The sequence below is a fragment of the Branchiostoma lanceolatum genome, chromosome 17 (assembly GCF_035083965.1).
Source record: "Branchiostoma lanceolatum isolate klBraLanc5 chromosome 17, klBraLanc5.hap2, whole genome shotgun sequence".
Classification (NCBI taxonomy): domain Eukaryota; kingdom Metazoa; phylum Chordata; class Leptocardii; order Amphioxiformes; family Branchiostomatidae; genus Branchiostoma; species Branchiostoma lanceolatum.
The window spans coordinates 3,649,350-3,663,561 of record NC_089738.1 but is presented as its reverse complement, the minus strand read 5'-3'; the positions used below and the strand labels follow the sequence as shown (position 1 = coordinate 3,663,561).

The 14,212-nt window shown below is 44.9% G+C and overlaps 2 protein-coding genes across 2 annotated transcripts; both read left to right on the top strand.

The window, feature by feature from the left end:
- The first annotated feature begins 3,330 nt into the window (after positions 1-3,330).
- LOC136423304 (uncharacterized) lies at positions 3,331-6,412 on the top strand. Its single transcript, XM_066411428.1, has 3 exons — positions 3,331-3,698; positions 4,032-6,333; positions 6,404-6,412. The coding sequence occupies exons 2-3, from the start codon at positions 4,033-4,035 to the stop codon at positions 6,410-6,412; spliced, it is 2,310 nt and encodes a 769-aa protein (XP_066267525.1). The 5' UTR covers positions 3,331-3,698; position 4,032.
- On the top strand, positions 6,330-10,786 carry LOC136422959 (uro-adherence factor A-like). The gene has a single exon (XM_066410901.1). It carries the CDS (start codon positions 6,478-6,480, stop codon positions 10,162-10,164), a length of 3,687 nt encoding a protein of 1,228 aa, XP_066266998.1. The 5' UTR covers positions 6,330-6,477; the 3' UTR covers positions 10,165-10,786.
- The last annotated feature ends 3,426 nt before the right edge of the window (positions 10,787-14,212 follow it).

The following is a 14,212-nucleotide window of genomic DNA, read 5'->3' as shown; positions in this document are numbered from 1 at the left end:
GTGATCCTAGAAAGCTCGCAGAGCTTTAGTGAGTTGTCGGGAACATGCGGAGATACTTTTAACTTAGTGCCCATTGAATTCAATTTTCTCAACTTCAAATTTCGTACACATTGAATTTAAGTTTCTCAACTTTTAAAGCAGTAACGTTACACATTCAATTTAACTTTGTTAACTTTGCAAATTGAATTAAACTTTATCAACCTTTACTTCAGTACACATTCAGTTGAACATTGTCGATGGATTTAGATTGTCACTAGACAATATTATTCCTCTGAACCGCTAGTATCAGAGATAACGTTACAGCAAAGTCGTCTGCAAACCCTTCTAAAACCGGCGAAAAGCCATCGAACCTTGCTTCTAACATTCAAGTTCGCTTTTCTCTTGGTTTGCTCATGTCTAGATGTGTCGCTATCTTCCGAGCTCAAACGATCGTGTGAGTCTGACTCTGACACCCCATCTGTGGTCAATCTAACATCTGAACTTTCCGATGATGTGCCCGCGAGCTTGAATGCTAACGTCGATTGTCTGATGCCATTGCCATGTGCGCGTTTGCCTTTCTTTTCTGGGTACTCGCTGTGTGCTTGTCGTACATATCTGTGACCGTCGTCCAACGTAGAGTGCGTTGGGCTGATCAGAGACTCCGACACGTCACCCATGCTCTCATGAACAGGTGATGCTGCTGATTTGTTAACCGTCTTCTTCTCAGCATCCGATACAGGGTTAACCTTGTTGTCGTCAGACTCAGGTATGTGTTCCTGCTCATCTCCGTCGAGCTGTGGAAGCCTGTCAGATAACTTCTCCATGTCGTCTCCATGTTGTTTCTTCACAAGTGCTTGTTTCTCTCCTGAAAGTCCAGCAAGCATCTTGTCGCTATCCAGGGAATCCAGACTATATTTCCGCCATGTCCGCTTCCGAATGCGACGCTCCTCTTCCTTCATGCGTTTCCTGCATCCGTCTCTCATCGCCTTGACGGTTTTCTTGGACTCCTGCGTTCTAAGACTGATCTTCTTCTCCTGTTTGTCTTTCAATGACAAGTGTCCGTCGTCAGTCTCCAGAGCCTCCAGGATGTCTTCGATGGTGTATAGACGATCTGTGTCGTTAGGCGGCGCTTCTAACTTCTCTTCGACAGGTGCGTCTTTTGTCACCATTTCTGGGATGGAGATCGGTTCCACACCTTTACTGCCTGGAAACTTTGGTTGGTCTGTAACCTCACCATGGCGTTTTCTTTCGAACTGTCGCAACCCTTCTTCTACGTCGTCCACCGTGTACAACGTCTGGGTCCCACTGTCTTCATTATCAGAATCTACGGCAAACACAAAGCAGAATGAATAGAACGCATTATACATTTGATTACTAGAAACAAATAAAATCCTATATGCTGGTGTACAAGTGTGTTCTCTCTTTCAAATGCTGACACAGTTGTGTCGTTGTTTTTTTAGTGTGTTTTGACAATGCGCTGCTTTGATCGTCTGTCCTCAATCGTCCAAAGTAACATTTTAATGTATATAAGCGCATAGTTATGAATATTGTGATGTTTTTTCTTTTTTAAATCTGGTCCACTGAAATGTTTTTAACATACTTCTGTAAGAAATCTAATGTAATTCAGGTGTGTCGTCAGACCTACCTGCAATGTTGATTTCAGAATAAAGATTGATTGATTGATCAGAATGAACTTAACAGACTATCCAATCCGAACCTCACCCCCTCCACAATCCTGGCCGTATGTGATTAACGAATCCTCTAACGATGAATTTGACAGTCTTCAAGTCCTCTCTCCTCTCCAGAGGAAGGCTTTGAATTAACCTTTGTTATATCTCTATGCCAACCCCGTCTTACTTTCAAGTCTTTTGGGTGGCATTAGACAAGTAAACACCAGGCGTTAAAGCATTGAAAATCCTTTCTTGGTGGAATAATTTTTGTAAAATCTGGACAGTTGAGGGGTGGCTATGGTAGGAATCAATGTTGGGTAACAGAATTAGAATAATCGTAACCTATTTGAAAGATCATGCCATGTATGGCTGCCGAAAGTAATGAAGCTATGAATACCGCGCAATGCAATGAAACAACAATACAACGTAAGAGAAACAAAGTAGAAATAAAAGAAAATCTACACATTATGTCAGCAAATTTACAGATAATTGCATATCAGGCAGATACATTGAAATGATACAATACACCAATTAAGTTCACATGACAAAGGAAATCTCAGTGTGGCCGCAAAGCGAGGCGAGAGCAACTGTCCAAGGGCATGAACTATCCATCTAAACTGAAGTGAAAACTTTACTATTCATCTCACCTTGTGCTCCGCCTTTGGACTGTAGTCGTCCTCATCACTGATGTAGAACAGAACTGTATCCCCGATGTCCGACATGCCGATGCTAAGATGTCGCAGATTTGGAGTCCAGCGTATGACTGAAAACCAAACTCTCCCAACACAAGACCAAGCCTCTTCTTTTACTGACTGACGGCGCAGATTGTTTTGTTGGCAACACTGTAACAGTCAGGATACATGACACGTTCTACAACACACTACGTCTAAACAATGGAGTAATCAAATGGTAATTATGCAAATCAGATTCTCATTTTATAAACCCGGTGCGTTCCATGATAGTACTAATTACTCACCTGGCATTTGTAACTGAGGAAGAGAGGAATGTTGATACTGATAGAGAATATGAAAACGAAGACCTAATTTGCATGATTAATGAGAAACTATTATAATTCCATACTGGCATATGGCATCACTTTCATACTTGTGTCATCTGGAAGTTATGTGAACGCGAACATCGTTGAATACAAATTATGCTAATGAGAAGCTGTCATACTTTAGACAACTTATGTTATTTTGGTGGATAAGAGGATCAACCGATATGTTTTTATTTGCATAATCAATGAGAAACACTCATAATGCGTCAGTCATAAAGGTTTTAACCTTGAGGTCGTCGAACTCATTAGGAATAAATTGTCGTTTGTAACAAGCACATGCCCTACTAAAACTCCCCGAATATCAATTATCTATTCCTATAGGACACTTTCTTCGAACTTCTGATACTTGTGCTGTGTCTTTAGGGAGATAATTACATTATACCAGGTATTTAGAGAGATAATTACATCATACCATACATGCAATTACACAATGTGCTAACTGACAGTAATCCATGAAAAAACTTTTAGCTATAGTCCATGCACTTTCTGTAGTTCCATTTCGTTCCATTTCGTTCCATTTCGCACTTTCTGTAAACCCGCGCCCGGCAGCAGTACCTTTTCGTGTCACCCGTGAGATAATCACAAGGTACACCTTTAACCGATGATAAAGCATTCGACGTCACAGGGGGCGTAGTTGTTGAACTGGTTTGTTCTACCCTCAGCATGTTGACGTGTCTTGTGGCGGTCCCTATCTTTAGACAATTGTTGGTTCCTTATCGTTTGACTGATCAGAACAAGTGGTCAAAGTGCACGTGTTTCTAAAGATTACGTCGTGAGGCACCTTTTCTTCAAGATACACAATACGGCACGAGCGACGTTGCTCCAGGGGAGTCCCTGACTTAAGGTCAACATGGCGACAACTTTGTGGATCGGCTGAGCTGAATTTTCCAACTGACCTAACATCTACCTATCAAAATCATCAAAATACTGCAGTAAGACCTATTCTATGATCCCCGTATAATTCAGACGCACTGGACAGGTGGGTGAACTAAGTGAGTGAAGTTTCTATATGTTTATAGTGCTGTCTGTTTGATTTCCATTGTTGTAACCAATTTAAAATCCAGAGACGATTTAATTCGGGTTCAATGAACCCATGCCCTTACTTGGTATTTTGTTTTTCACTGAGAAAGAACACATCGATTCTTATATAGGCAAACTTTAAACTTCCTTAAATGACAAAGCACTTACAGTAAGAATGCATAAAAACTGAGATGAACTGTCTTTGGCTCTGTAATTTTGAGTCAACTACCATTGAATAGTGGTATATTTTAGGCCATATTTTGGAGATCTGCCATTTGTAAATAAATGAAATTTTGCGGTTCCAGAATGGCAGATCAACAGACAACAGAAGGGGACAGCAAAAACGATGATGTGTCGGACAAGAGCCAAAAGAAGGACGGCTCGCCCGGTACATTTCGATCAACTTTCAAGTTCTCCTTTGGTCGTAAACGTACCACGGAGAGTACGAAACCCCAGGTCACCTCGGAAAAGCTAGGACAGTCCACGGCACTGAATGACCAGTCTGCAAAGCCCACCAAGGTACCACCAGTGTCCGAAAATAATCAAGGACAGGAAAGCATCCAACCCAAACCAGAAACATGTTCAGTCGAGACTAAACAGGGCGAGAGTCATGTCCTGCAACCGCCGGACACTGCATCTGACAACACCGTAGAAAACACAGAGCAGTCCACAGCACAACAGGATAGGGAACAAGAAGGTGATCAGGACAACAAAGATCAAGTACAACAGGCAGCGACTCTAGACAACCAAGACACTCTACCTACCCCAGAAGAACCTTCAGTGGGGAAGAAACAGATTGAAGAGCACAGAGAAGTCCAGGCCCTACAACCGTCGGACATTCTGGAGTCTTTCGACCCCTTAGAGAACACAGGCAAGTCTACAGTACAACTTGAGGATGAGGCTCTGCACAAGAAAGACGATCAACTACAAAGGCAAGTTAGCCCTGATTACGAAGACGCTCCATCCAACAAAGGTGAATCTCCAGCGGACAACACGCATGCTAAAGAACAGAGGAAAAGCCAGGTCCTACAACCGTCGGGCATTCTGGAGTCTTTCGATCCCTTAGACAACACAGGACAGTCTACAGTACAACTGGAGGATGAGGGTCTGCACAAGAAGGACGGGCAGCTACAAAGGCAAGTGAGCCCCGATTACAAAGACTCTCTACCCGACGAGGAAGACTCTTCGTTGGAGAACACACAGGATGAAGAACACAGTCAAGGCCAAGTCCTACAACCGTCGGACATTCTTGGGTCTTTCGATCCCTTAGACAACACAGGACAGTCAACGGTAAAACTTGAGGATGAGGCTCTGCACAAGAAAGATGGTCAGCTACAAAGGCATGTTAGCCCTGATTACGAAGACGCTCCATCCAACAAAGGTGAATCTCCAGCGGACAACACGCATGCTAAAGAACAGAGGAAAAGCCAGGTCCTTCAACCGTCGGGCATTCTGGAGTCTTTCGATCCCTTAGACAACACAGGACAGTCTACGGTACAACTGGAGGATGAGGGTCTGCACAAGAAAGACGGTAAGCTACAAAGGCATATTAGCCCTGATTACGAAGACGCTCCATCCAACAAAGGTGAATCTCCAGCGGACAACACGCATGCTAAAGAACACAAGAAAAGCCAGGTCCTACAACCGTCGGGCATTCTGGAGTCTTTCGATCCCTTAGACAACACAGGACAGTCTACGGTACAACTTGAGGATGAGGCTCTGCACAAGAAAGACGATCAGCTACAAAGGCAAGTGAGCCCCGATTACGAAGACGCTTCAGCCCACCCAGAAGAATCTCCAGTGAGGAACATACATGCCGAAGAACACAGTAAAAGCCATGGCCAGGTCCTACAATCGTCGGACATTTTGGATTCTCTCGATCCCATTGTACAACACAAGGATGAGTATAGGAAGGACGACGAAACACGGAGTCAGGTGACAGGCGCTCCCTCCGATCCAGAAGGATCCCCAGAGCAGAATAAACAGACTAAGAAGCACAACGAAGATCATGCCCTACAATCGTCTGACATTCTTGCGTCTTTCGACCCGTTAGATGACACAGGAGAGTACACAACGCAACAGGAGAATGAGTACAAAGAGAACAAACAGCTACAAATAATTAGTCCGATGACTCCAGATTTCCACGACGCTCTATTCGACCCAGAAGAATCTTCAGTAGAAGATAAAGTAACAGAGACACACAACAAAGAACAGAATCTACAGTCGTCGGACATCCTTGAGGCTTTCGACCCCTTAGACGTCACAGGACAGTCTACCGTACAAGAGGAAGATGAGTTCAAGGACGATGAAACACAAAGACAAGTGAGTCCCGATTACAAAGGCCCTCCAACCGACCCAGGCGAATCTTTAGAGCAGAATAAGAAGAACAGCGAAGACCAGGTCCTACAATCGTCGGACATTCTGGATTCTTTCGACCCCTTTGCTAACACAGGACAGTCTACAGGACAACAGGAGAATGAATACAAAAAGGACGAACAAACACAAATGAGCCTCGATTACCAAGACTCGCTGCTGGACCCGGAAAAGTCTTCGCGGAAGACTGAACAGTCGGATACTCTGGACTCAGGCGACACATTCCATGTCCCAGCACAGCAGGAACATGAGGATGAACTCAAGAGTGACGAACAAACACAAAAAGACGCTTTCCCTGACACAGAAGATCTAGAGCCTCCAAAGCAACGGTGTCAGGTACAGCAAAACAAGGTTCAAGACCTAACGAAATTAGCAGGTATGGAGTGCCAAGATTTCTCGGCACACAAGGACCAGTCGTTATTGGAAGACAGCCAAGACGAGGACAATGATGAGAGCCTGCTGTGGTTCGACACCCCGGAGTACCTAGATGTTCCACAACAGCCCGGACAGTTAGCAACAGAGCAGAAACAGACTCAGGAGGGTGATAGGGTCAATTTGGTGCAATGGTCCAACAGTGCGGAGGTTCCACAAGACTCTGAACATCCCAAGGAGAAGTTTGAAGAGCAGGACAAGAGCCAGGCTCCACAGGTCCACACACAACAGTCTTCATCTGTGCAGAAAAAGTCTGAAGAGCAAGACATCAGTCAGGTTCTGCAATGGCCGGACAGTTTGGAGCGCTACGATGGCAACGAAGAGCACAGTATGCGTCACAACCAAGAGTCGTCCGGTCAGGACATCTCACACCATCAGAAAGAGTCCCAAGAACACGCTAGCGACATGAACCAGGTTCTACTTTTATCTGGAGATCAGGAGGGCAAGGATGTTCCAACCTTCCAAAAGCAGTCCATAGTGCAGCAGCACCAGATTGACGAAAATGATGCCAGCCAAGGTCTTCTGTTGTCTAAAGGTCCAGAAGAACGGAATGTCCCCACCATCGCAGAACAGCTTAAGTTTGCAGTTAAGCAATTCCTGGACCAAGTAATGGTACCATCCGAGAGTTCAGAAGACCAGGATGCTTTACACGAGCAGAAGCAGCCCGTGACACTACAGGACCAGAAGGAAGAAAAAGAGAAAGGCGATGATTCATCCGAGTCGGACAGTTCAGAGTTCCAGGATGTACCGTTAAAAGAGGAAGAAAATGAAGCGAGCCAGTCCGATAGTTTGACAAACCAGGAGACTCTCCCCAAACAGACACAGCAGCACAGGCGTATAGAACACGACACAAGCCATGCACCAACGCTGTCTAAAAGTCTAGATGATCAGGATGTTTTACATCACCCAAACCAGCCCGTAGCCCTACAGGACCAGACCGACGAAAAAGTCAAAGGTGATGTTTCATCTGAGTCGGACAGTTCAGAGTTCCAAGATGTACCGTTACAGGATGACGAGGTTGAAGCGAGCCAGGCCGCCAGTTTGACAGAACAGGAGGTCTCAACTATCCCTAAACAATCTACGACACAGCGGCACCAAAGTAAAGAACAGAAAACGAGCGAGGCACTCCCGTTGTCCGAAGGTCCGGAAGCCAAGGATATTTTACCCCTTCCAAATCAGCTCGTAGTACAGCACGACCAAGCAGACGATAATGGGAAAGGCGATGTTTCATCAGAGTCGGACAGTTCAGAGTTTCAAGACATACCGTTACATGATGACGAGGGTGAAGCGAGCCAATCCAGTAGTTCGACAGACCAAGATGCCGCAACTCTGTCCAAACAATCTTTGGCACGGCAGCAAAAACTTAAAGAACACGAAACAAGCAAGGGACTCCCATTTTCCGAAAGACAGGGTGACCAGAAGGACGTATCCCTCCTAGAACACCCCACTGTTCCGCGGCACGAAGCTAAGAAAGACGAAACGAAACAGGGAATAATGATATCGGAAGGCACGGAGATACAAAAAGGCTCCACTCGTCCAGAACAGCAGGAGAAAACGCAGATGCCACCGTTGTCTAAAGTTTCGAAGTCGCAAGGTGGCGTTTCTGGACAGCTTGCAGCTCAGCCGCATAAAGCTGTAGATGACGACCCGACTCAGGTGCTGCTGTTCGATCCAGAGGACAATGAACTACCGCTGTCTGAGGGTTCGACAGACCAGGACGACACGCCTCTTCAATACTTCAATACGTCATCGGAGTCGGACAGTTCGGATTTCCAGGACGTACCGTCGGATGACGAGGATGCCTCAACTTTTCTAAAGCAGCCCAAGGTACAACGGCACCGGGCCGAAAAGCAGAAGAGCCACGTACTACCGTTGTCACAAGGTCTGAAGGACCGGGATGCCCCATCCCATTCAAAGCAGTCCTCGGTGCAGCAGCACAAGACTGATCAGCACGAGAAAACTGCCAAGGTTTCGTCGGAGTCGGACAGTCTGGAGTTTGAGGATATCCCGTCCCCTGTCCGAGAGTTCCCCAAGCAGAGGTTTGAGGAAAGGGGACTCAACAAGAGTCGAACTTCTGTGGAGTCGGAAATTCCAGAAGACGAGGGCGTCTTGCTGAGTCCGTTAAGTCCAAAGGAAAAACACAGCCTTGTTCTAGAAAACCCTGAGGATAGGCAGCGAGGAAAAGAGCGAGTCTCGCCGCAACCGAAAGACCTGGAAAACAGGCTGCTCGAAGCTAACGCGACTATTGTGACGCTGATGGGAGAACTAGACCAAGTACGTGGAGAAATTAAAGAAAGAGCAAATATATCAACAGACGTGGCGAAGGAGTCAGAACATCGACACAGGTCAGACACTAAAACACCCGCGCGTTCAGTAGAAATAGGAGTGAATACAGAAGGAGACAAGATACAAGAGGCTGATTTAAGCCAGGCACGCACAGTTTATGGAGACGGTACTACAAAAGCAGAGTCAAACACTGCAGCGGGTGAAGCCAAGAAACAGCAAAAGATGGTCAGTTGCGGCGTCCAGACTGACTTCGCAGACAACTCCGACGCTGCACAACAACCTGCAGAGAAGAGCGAAGACAAAGAAGTCGAAAAAGGCAAAAAGCCAACAGGAAAGACGGAGACTAAAACCAAAAAGAGGAGCGCAATAGTCGAGATACTGAAAGACGATGAGGAGTTGAAGGCCAAGTTTAACATCGCAGAAAATCTAAAGAAGGCACTGGCAGCCAAGTCTAAGGCTGGACAACAAGGAAAGGCAGAAGCTCCCCCTAGCGAACCTGTCAAGGTGGCGGAAATACGTCATCTGGACAGAATCACGTTTGGTGGGAAAGGGTCTGAGCCGGGGAAGTTCAACCGCCCTCGTGGAGTCGCCGTGTCAACAAAGAACGAAATCTTCGTGGCTGATCGGGACAACAGACGAATCCAAGTCCACAACATGAAGGGGGAGGCTATCCGCCAAATCCCGACCACTGTACCTGGACAAGAAACCCTCGCCATGCGGCCAGACGATATCGCCATAGATGGGAACGATCTTCTGTGGATAGTAGGAAGCGACTGGTCAACGGAGTTTGTGATCCCGTACACCATGGAGGGCGAGCCGTTGGGAATGTTCGACCTGCCGGATACCGTGAGATTCCGCGGGATTACAGTCAACCCACGTAACAACCACGTCATCGTGACCTTGACCGACAAGACGTTTGGAACTCGCGGGGAAGTGAGAGTTTTCCGGCCGGACGGCTGGCAACTGCGGAGGGTCGGGATTACCCAGGGCATGGTGGCTCCGATGTTCGTCACATTAGACAAGGACGACAACATCCTAGTATCGGACTACGGCACACACTCTGTCTACGCGTTCGACCAAGACGGGGAATTCCTCTTCAAGTTCGGAGGATACGGCAGCGGCGTCGGTCAACTGAAGGATCCCCGCGGGATCTGTGTGGACAGTTCGGGAAACATCATCGTGGCCGACTTCGGGAACAAGCGGCTGGAGATGTTCACCAAAGGCGGGAAGTTCCTCCGCCACGTCACCGACAGTACGGGCAGGCCGGACGGCATTGCCGTGGGACCGGACGGACAGTTAGTCGTGACTGAGTGGAACCATACAGCGTCTATTATCCCGAGTTACTAACCGGTGACTATAGATCGGTTTCCATTTGCGTTGTACTGTTTGTTAAAAGTGTAGGAAATAATGAATTCCACTATGATATTCAAATTCTAATCTTTGGTCTGGAAGGAGGTTTTCCATACTTAAAATTGGCCCGTAGTTCAATGTTTCAAGTTGTTAGTCAAATGTAACCCAAAAATTTAAGTAGGCATTTCCTTTGTATAGGCTTTATTTAACAAATGTATGTGTAAGATAGTCAGCAATTTTTGCATATGGTTCGTTCTACCTACATTTATATTGATACGTTCGTTCTATAAAATCTATATAGACTATATGATGCAGGATATCACGCCGGGGAAACTTTCTTTGTACATTTGAATTGTGGAATAGTCATAGCATCAAGCAAAACAACTCTCTCTTAGTTCCCTTTGAATATGTACTTTTGAGATGGGTAAAGTAAACAGGTTTTTGCATACTTGATACAATCTCACAGTTGATTGTTAAGCCATGGGAAGGACAAACGTGATTTTGAGTAACGTTAGCTGCAAAGTGTGGGTGATGATTCCATACCGGTAATATGGCTGCCTCTTTAATAGATTCGTCCATATATATATTTACACCTTGTGATCATGAACGTTTATCTTAACCAACAGGCTGTTCGTTTTATTTGTGCAAGCCGGACATTGTCACAGTAGCATACAGGCGAGGCCTGCCTAAAAGATGAAAAACAACTCCCCCTTCCAAACACAAGGTCAAAGGTTGCAGGTTACACAGACGCCCTAATGGCGAAAAAAAAAACAAGTTGGATGATTTAATCTTTGGATAACAAAACAAATTCGGCCATTACATCAGAGATAGACATGCATCACCTTTCACATTTTCAGTCATCTAAAATCTGAAATGGTTTAGTGATGTATTGAAGACTTATCAACGATTTTCTTCTGTGCAGGAAAAATCTAAACCGTCCTTTCAATGTTTACTTGTCGAAAGGACTCACGCCCAAGTACATGTACGAACTATCATTGACCTTACAATAACTAGGGCCTATCTCGAAAGGGATTTTTAAAAAAACTACACAAGACCTACGCGAAAGCAAGCAAACAACCGACAAACATTACCAAAAACTCTGTTCAAAACTACATGAATTCTCAAGTGAACATGGCGTCCTAAATTGGCAGAGATAATTTGCTTTGAACAAAACCAGTGAATTGAACTAACTTTTCTAAAATTTTGACCTCTCCCATTTCAACTCTTCCTAAATGTTAGACTCGCCCACTTGACACAGTAAGGCCACAGCAAGTAAATTTTATGGATGACATCCTCCGCAGACTCAAAAATTAATGAGATAGGGCGAAAAAAAAACAAGGCGGGCCCCAAAAAACAAGATTCCTATATTTTCAAATTTTGAGATCATAAATCTTGTTAAACAAGAATTGGGGCGACGAAATATGATATCATGACCAACAGGTCTTTTATTCCTGTATTCAACCAATGAGGTTTATATATAATATAAAACCTCCTTGATTCAACAGTAAACATGTCCTTATATATGTGCATATGTCACAGTAGAGATTGGAATCCAGTAGAGTCCGGAACTCTACTAGTAGAGATTGGAATTCCAGTCTATACATCTCAATAGACTAACTACAACAAATGCAGAAAAGAGCTTGTTGTACCGTCATCTGAAGCCACTACACTGAGTATTCATATGCGATGAAACACCTTGTGTAAACAGCTCAATTAGCTAGACCCCCCCCCCATTATTCATATAATGTCCTTGCTAGAACAAATGCAGAAAACAGCTTGTTCTTATACCATCATGGGCAGGAACCACACTGGGTATTCATATGCAACGAAACACCTTAGACTGTCAACATTAAACTGTTCTTGAAGATGTGTATACAGCTCAATAAACTAGAACAAACGCAGAAAACAGCTTGTCATACCATCATGGGCAGGAACTACACTGGGTATTCATATGCAATGAAACACCTTAGACTGTCAACGTTTACGACATATTTGCCCATTTTTGGCATGTTGACCACCGTCGGAGGGCAATGAAATTTCTTGTTTTTTTATTTCGAAATCAGGCGAAAATTAATGAGCGCGCTGATGTCATCCATAAAAATTACTTGCTGTGGCCTAACATGAACTACAATGGAGAAATCCAATGGACGTATATATGAAGCGTGACAGCTATCTCGACCAATAGAGACGCTCCTAGATGGTATCATGCATGTATATACTAGTATTCCAGGGACTGCATAACGTTTAGCAGAAAAGAAGGCGTTACATGCCTATTTTGAATGAAGAATAAAGGTGTCGGTGCTTTATCCCCGCCCTTTACCTGTGGTGTGACTTGAACCTGTCCAGTATTCTGTACAGGCCCCAGTTGCGGGGAGGCAGCCACACAAAACGCACTTGGTCGGTGTCACACAGCGTTTGTGTTCTGTGTATTTTTCAAATTATTTGCTAAAAATGGTTAAAGAGAAGCTGCTCGGTGTAGACCACGACAGCCCGCCCCGTGAGCGTTCCCCCGGCACGCCGGGCTCCCTGGTGACGGTGTTGTCGGTGGCGGCGGCTCTCGTGTCCGTCATGTCGCTGACCGCCGTCATGCAGGGCACGTCACACGTCAACAGGCTTCAAATCGAGGTATCTTCACTTCAGATCCAGCTAGAAGTTGAGCGGGAACAAAAAAGCCGTACTGAAAGTGAGCTGTTGAATCTGAAAGAACGACTTCTGATTCTTGAGAACGAGAAACAGGACGCAGACGCCTTACAAGAACGTCTAGCAAGGCTCGAGACCAAGGCTCAGACGGCGGGGTCGATCTGGAGCAAAGCTCCAGCACAAATGAAGAGGTAAGAATTTAAACTTTGTTTTGCCATCGTCAATCAAGAATGATATAATAAAATTGTAGAGATTGAGTTATCTTATGCTTGGGTCACATTTCCAATCCGGGGCCCGTACGGACAGCTTGTTTCAACGAAAAATATGATAAGAAGACAAAAAAAGACACAAAACGTAAAAAAAAGTTGCCACTAACAATGTATTGTGTATTTTCTTGATATGCATTTTTTATTTTTCGTTTTTGCAAACAGCCCGGCCGGGCCCCGGATTGGAAATGGGACCAAAGCATTAGCTAAGCTTAGCTTTGCCACGGGGAAAAAGCTGAATCGTCTCGATTGAAATGTTGATTGCTGGCCATAGCTAGATTCTAGTCCAGAGCTATATCAGAGCAGCTCTTGACGGAGAGCCTTGGATATTGATAACATCAACAAGATTTTCGCAAATATTTGTTTCCTGTTCGTCAAGTTTCCATCGCTGCCATGCGTCACAGGCTAAAGGTTAATCTCCAAGCAGGTGTTGGATAGGAAACTGCGACTAGTGGTCCGCCTAAGGGCGAAATAGATAATTGTGCACTGACGTAGTTTGTCCTATTCAAAAGGATTAGATAAATGATGTAATGGGGCAAACTAGCTCACGTATTACTTAAACTCGTCTTTTCGCCGACAAAAAGAAGCCCCCAAACGAAGACATTGCCGATTTATATAAAGAACTTCATGGCGCGACAATTGTACACGGTACCATGTATGGCGACAACTATTAAAAACATAAGACAAAATAGAGGTATACAATAAAACTTGACATCCTAGTTACTAATATATAAGGGCTAGATTAAGCCTTTGATATAGCGTTGCAATCAAGTGGGGCTAATCGTTAGTTTCGGTATTTTTCTAATGACAAAGCAGTCTTTTATATATTCATATGCAACTTGTTGACCGTCTGTCGTATCGTTAAAAATCACCAACCACCATCAGTACGGAGCGTGATTTAAGGTTAAACTGTCAGATATCGATCACCACAATCAACGCTGTTAGTCTTGAATCTTAACACTTGCTCCATTGTTTTAGTTGGAGTTTTCTGACATCGATGATCATGAAGTTGATCAAGATGATACGGAGGATCCTGACACCCCCTGGCAACTTGAGGCTGAACTGCATGACAGGGCGAAGAGATCAAGTGGTGACTGTTTATCATCAGATGTTCGTCCCAGCGTCACAACATAGAAAAA

Bases quoted from the DNA above. Each gene is read 5' to 3' on its own strand.
- LOC136422959 (XM_066410901.1), top strand. From the start codon at position 6,478: ATGGAGTGCCAAGATTTCTCGGCACACAAGGACCAGTCGTTATTGGAA.
- LOC136423304 (XM_066411428.1), top strand. From the start codon at position 4,033: ATGGCAGATCAACAGACAACAGAAGGGGACAGCAAAAACGATGATGTG.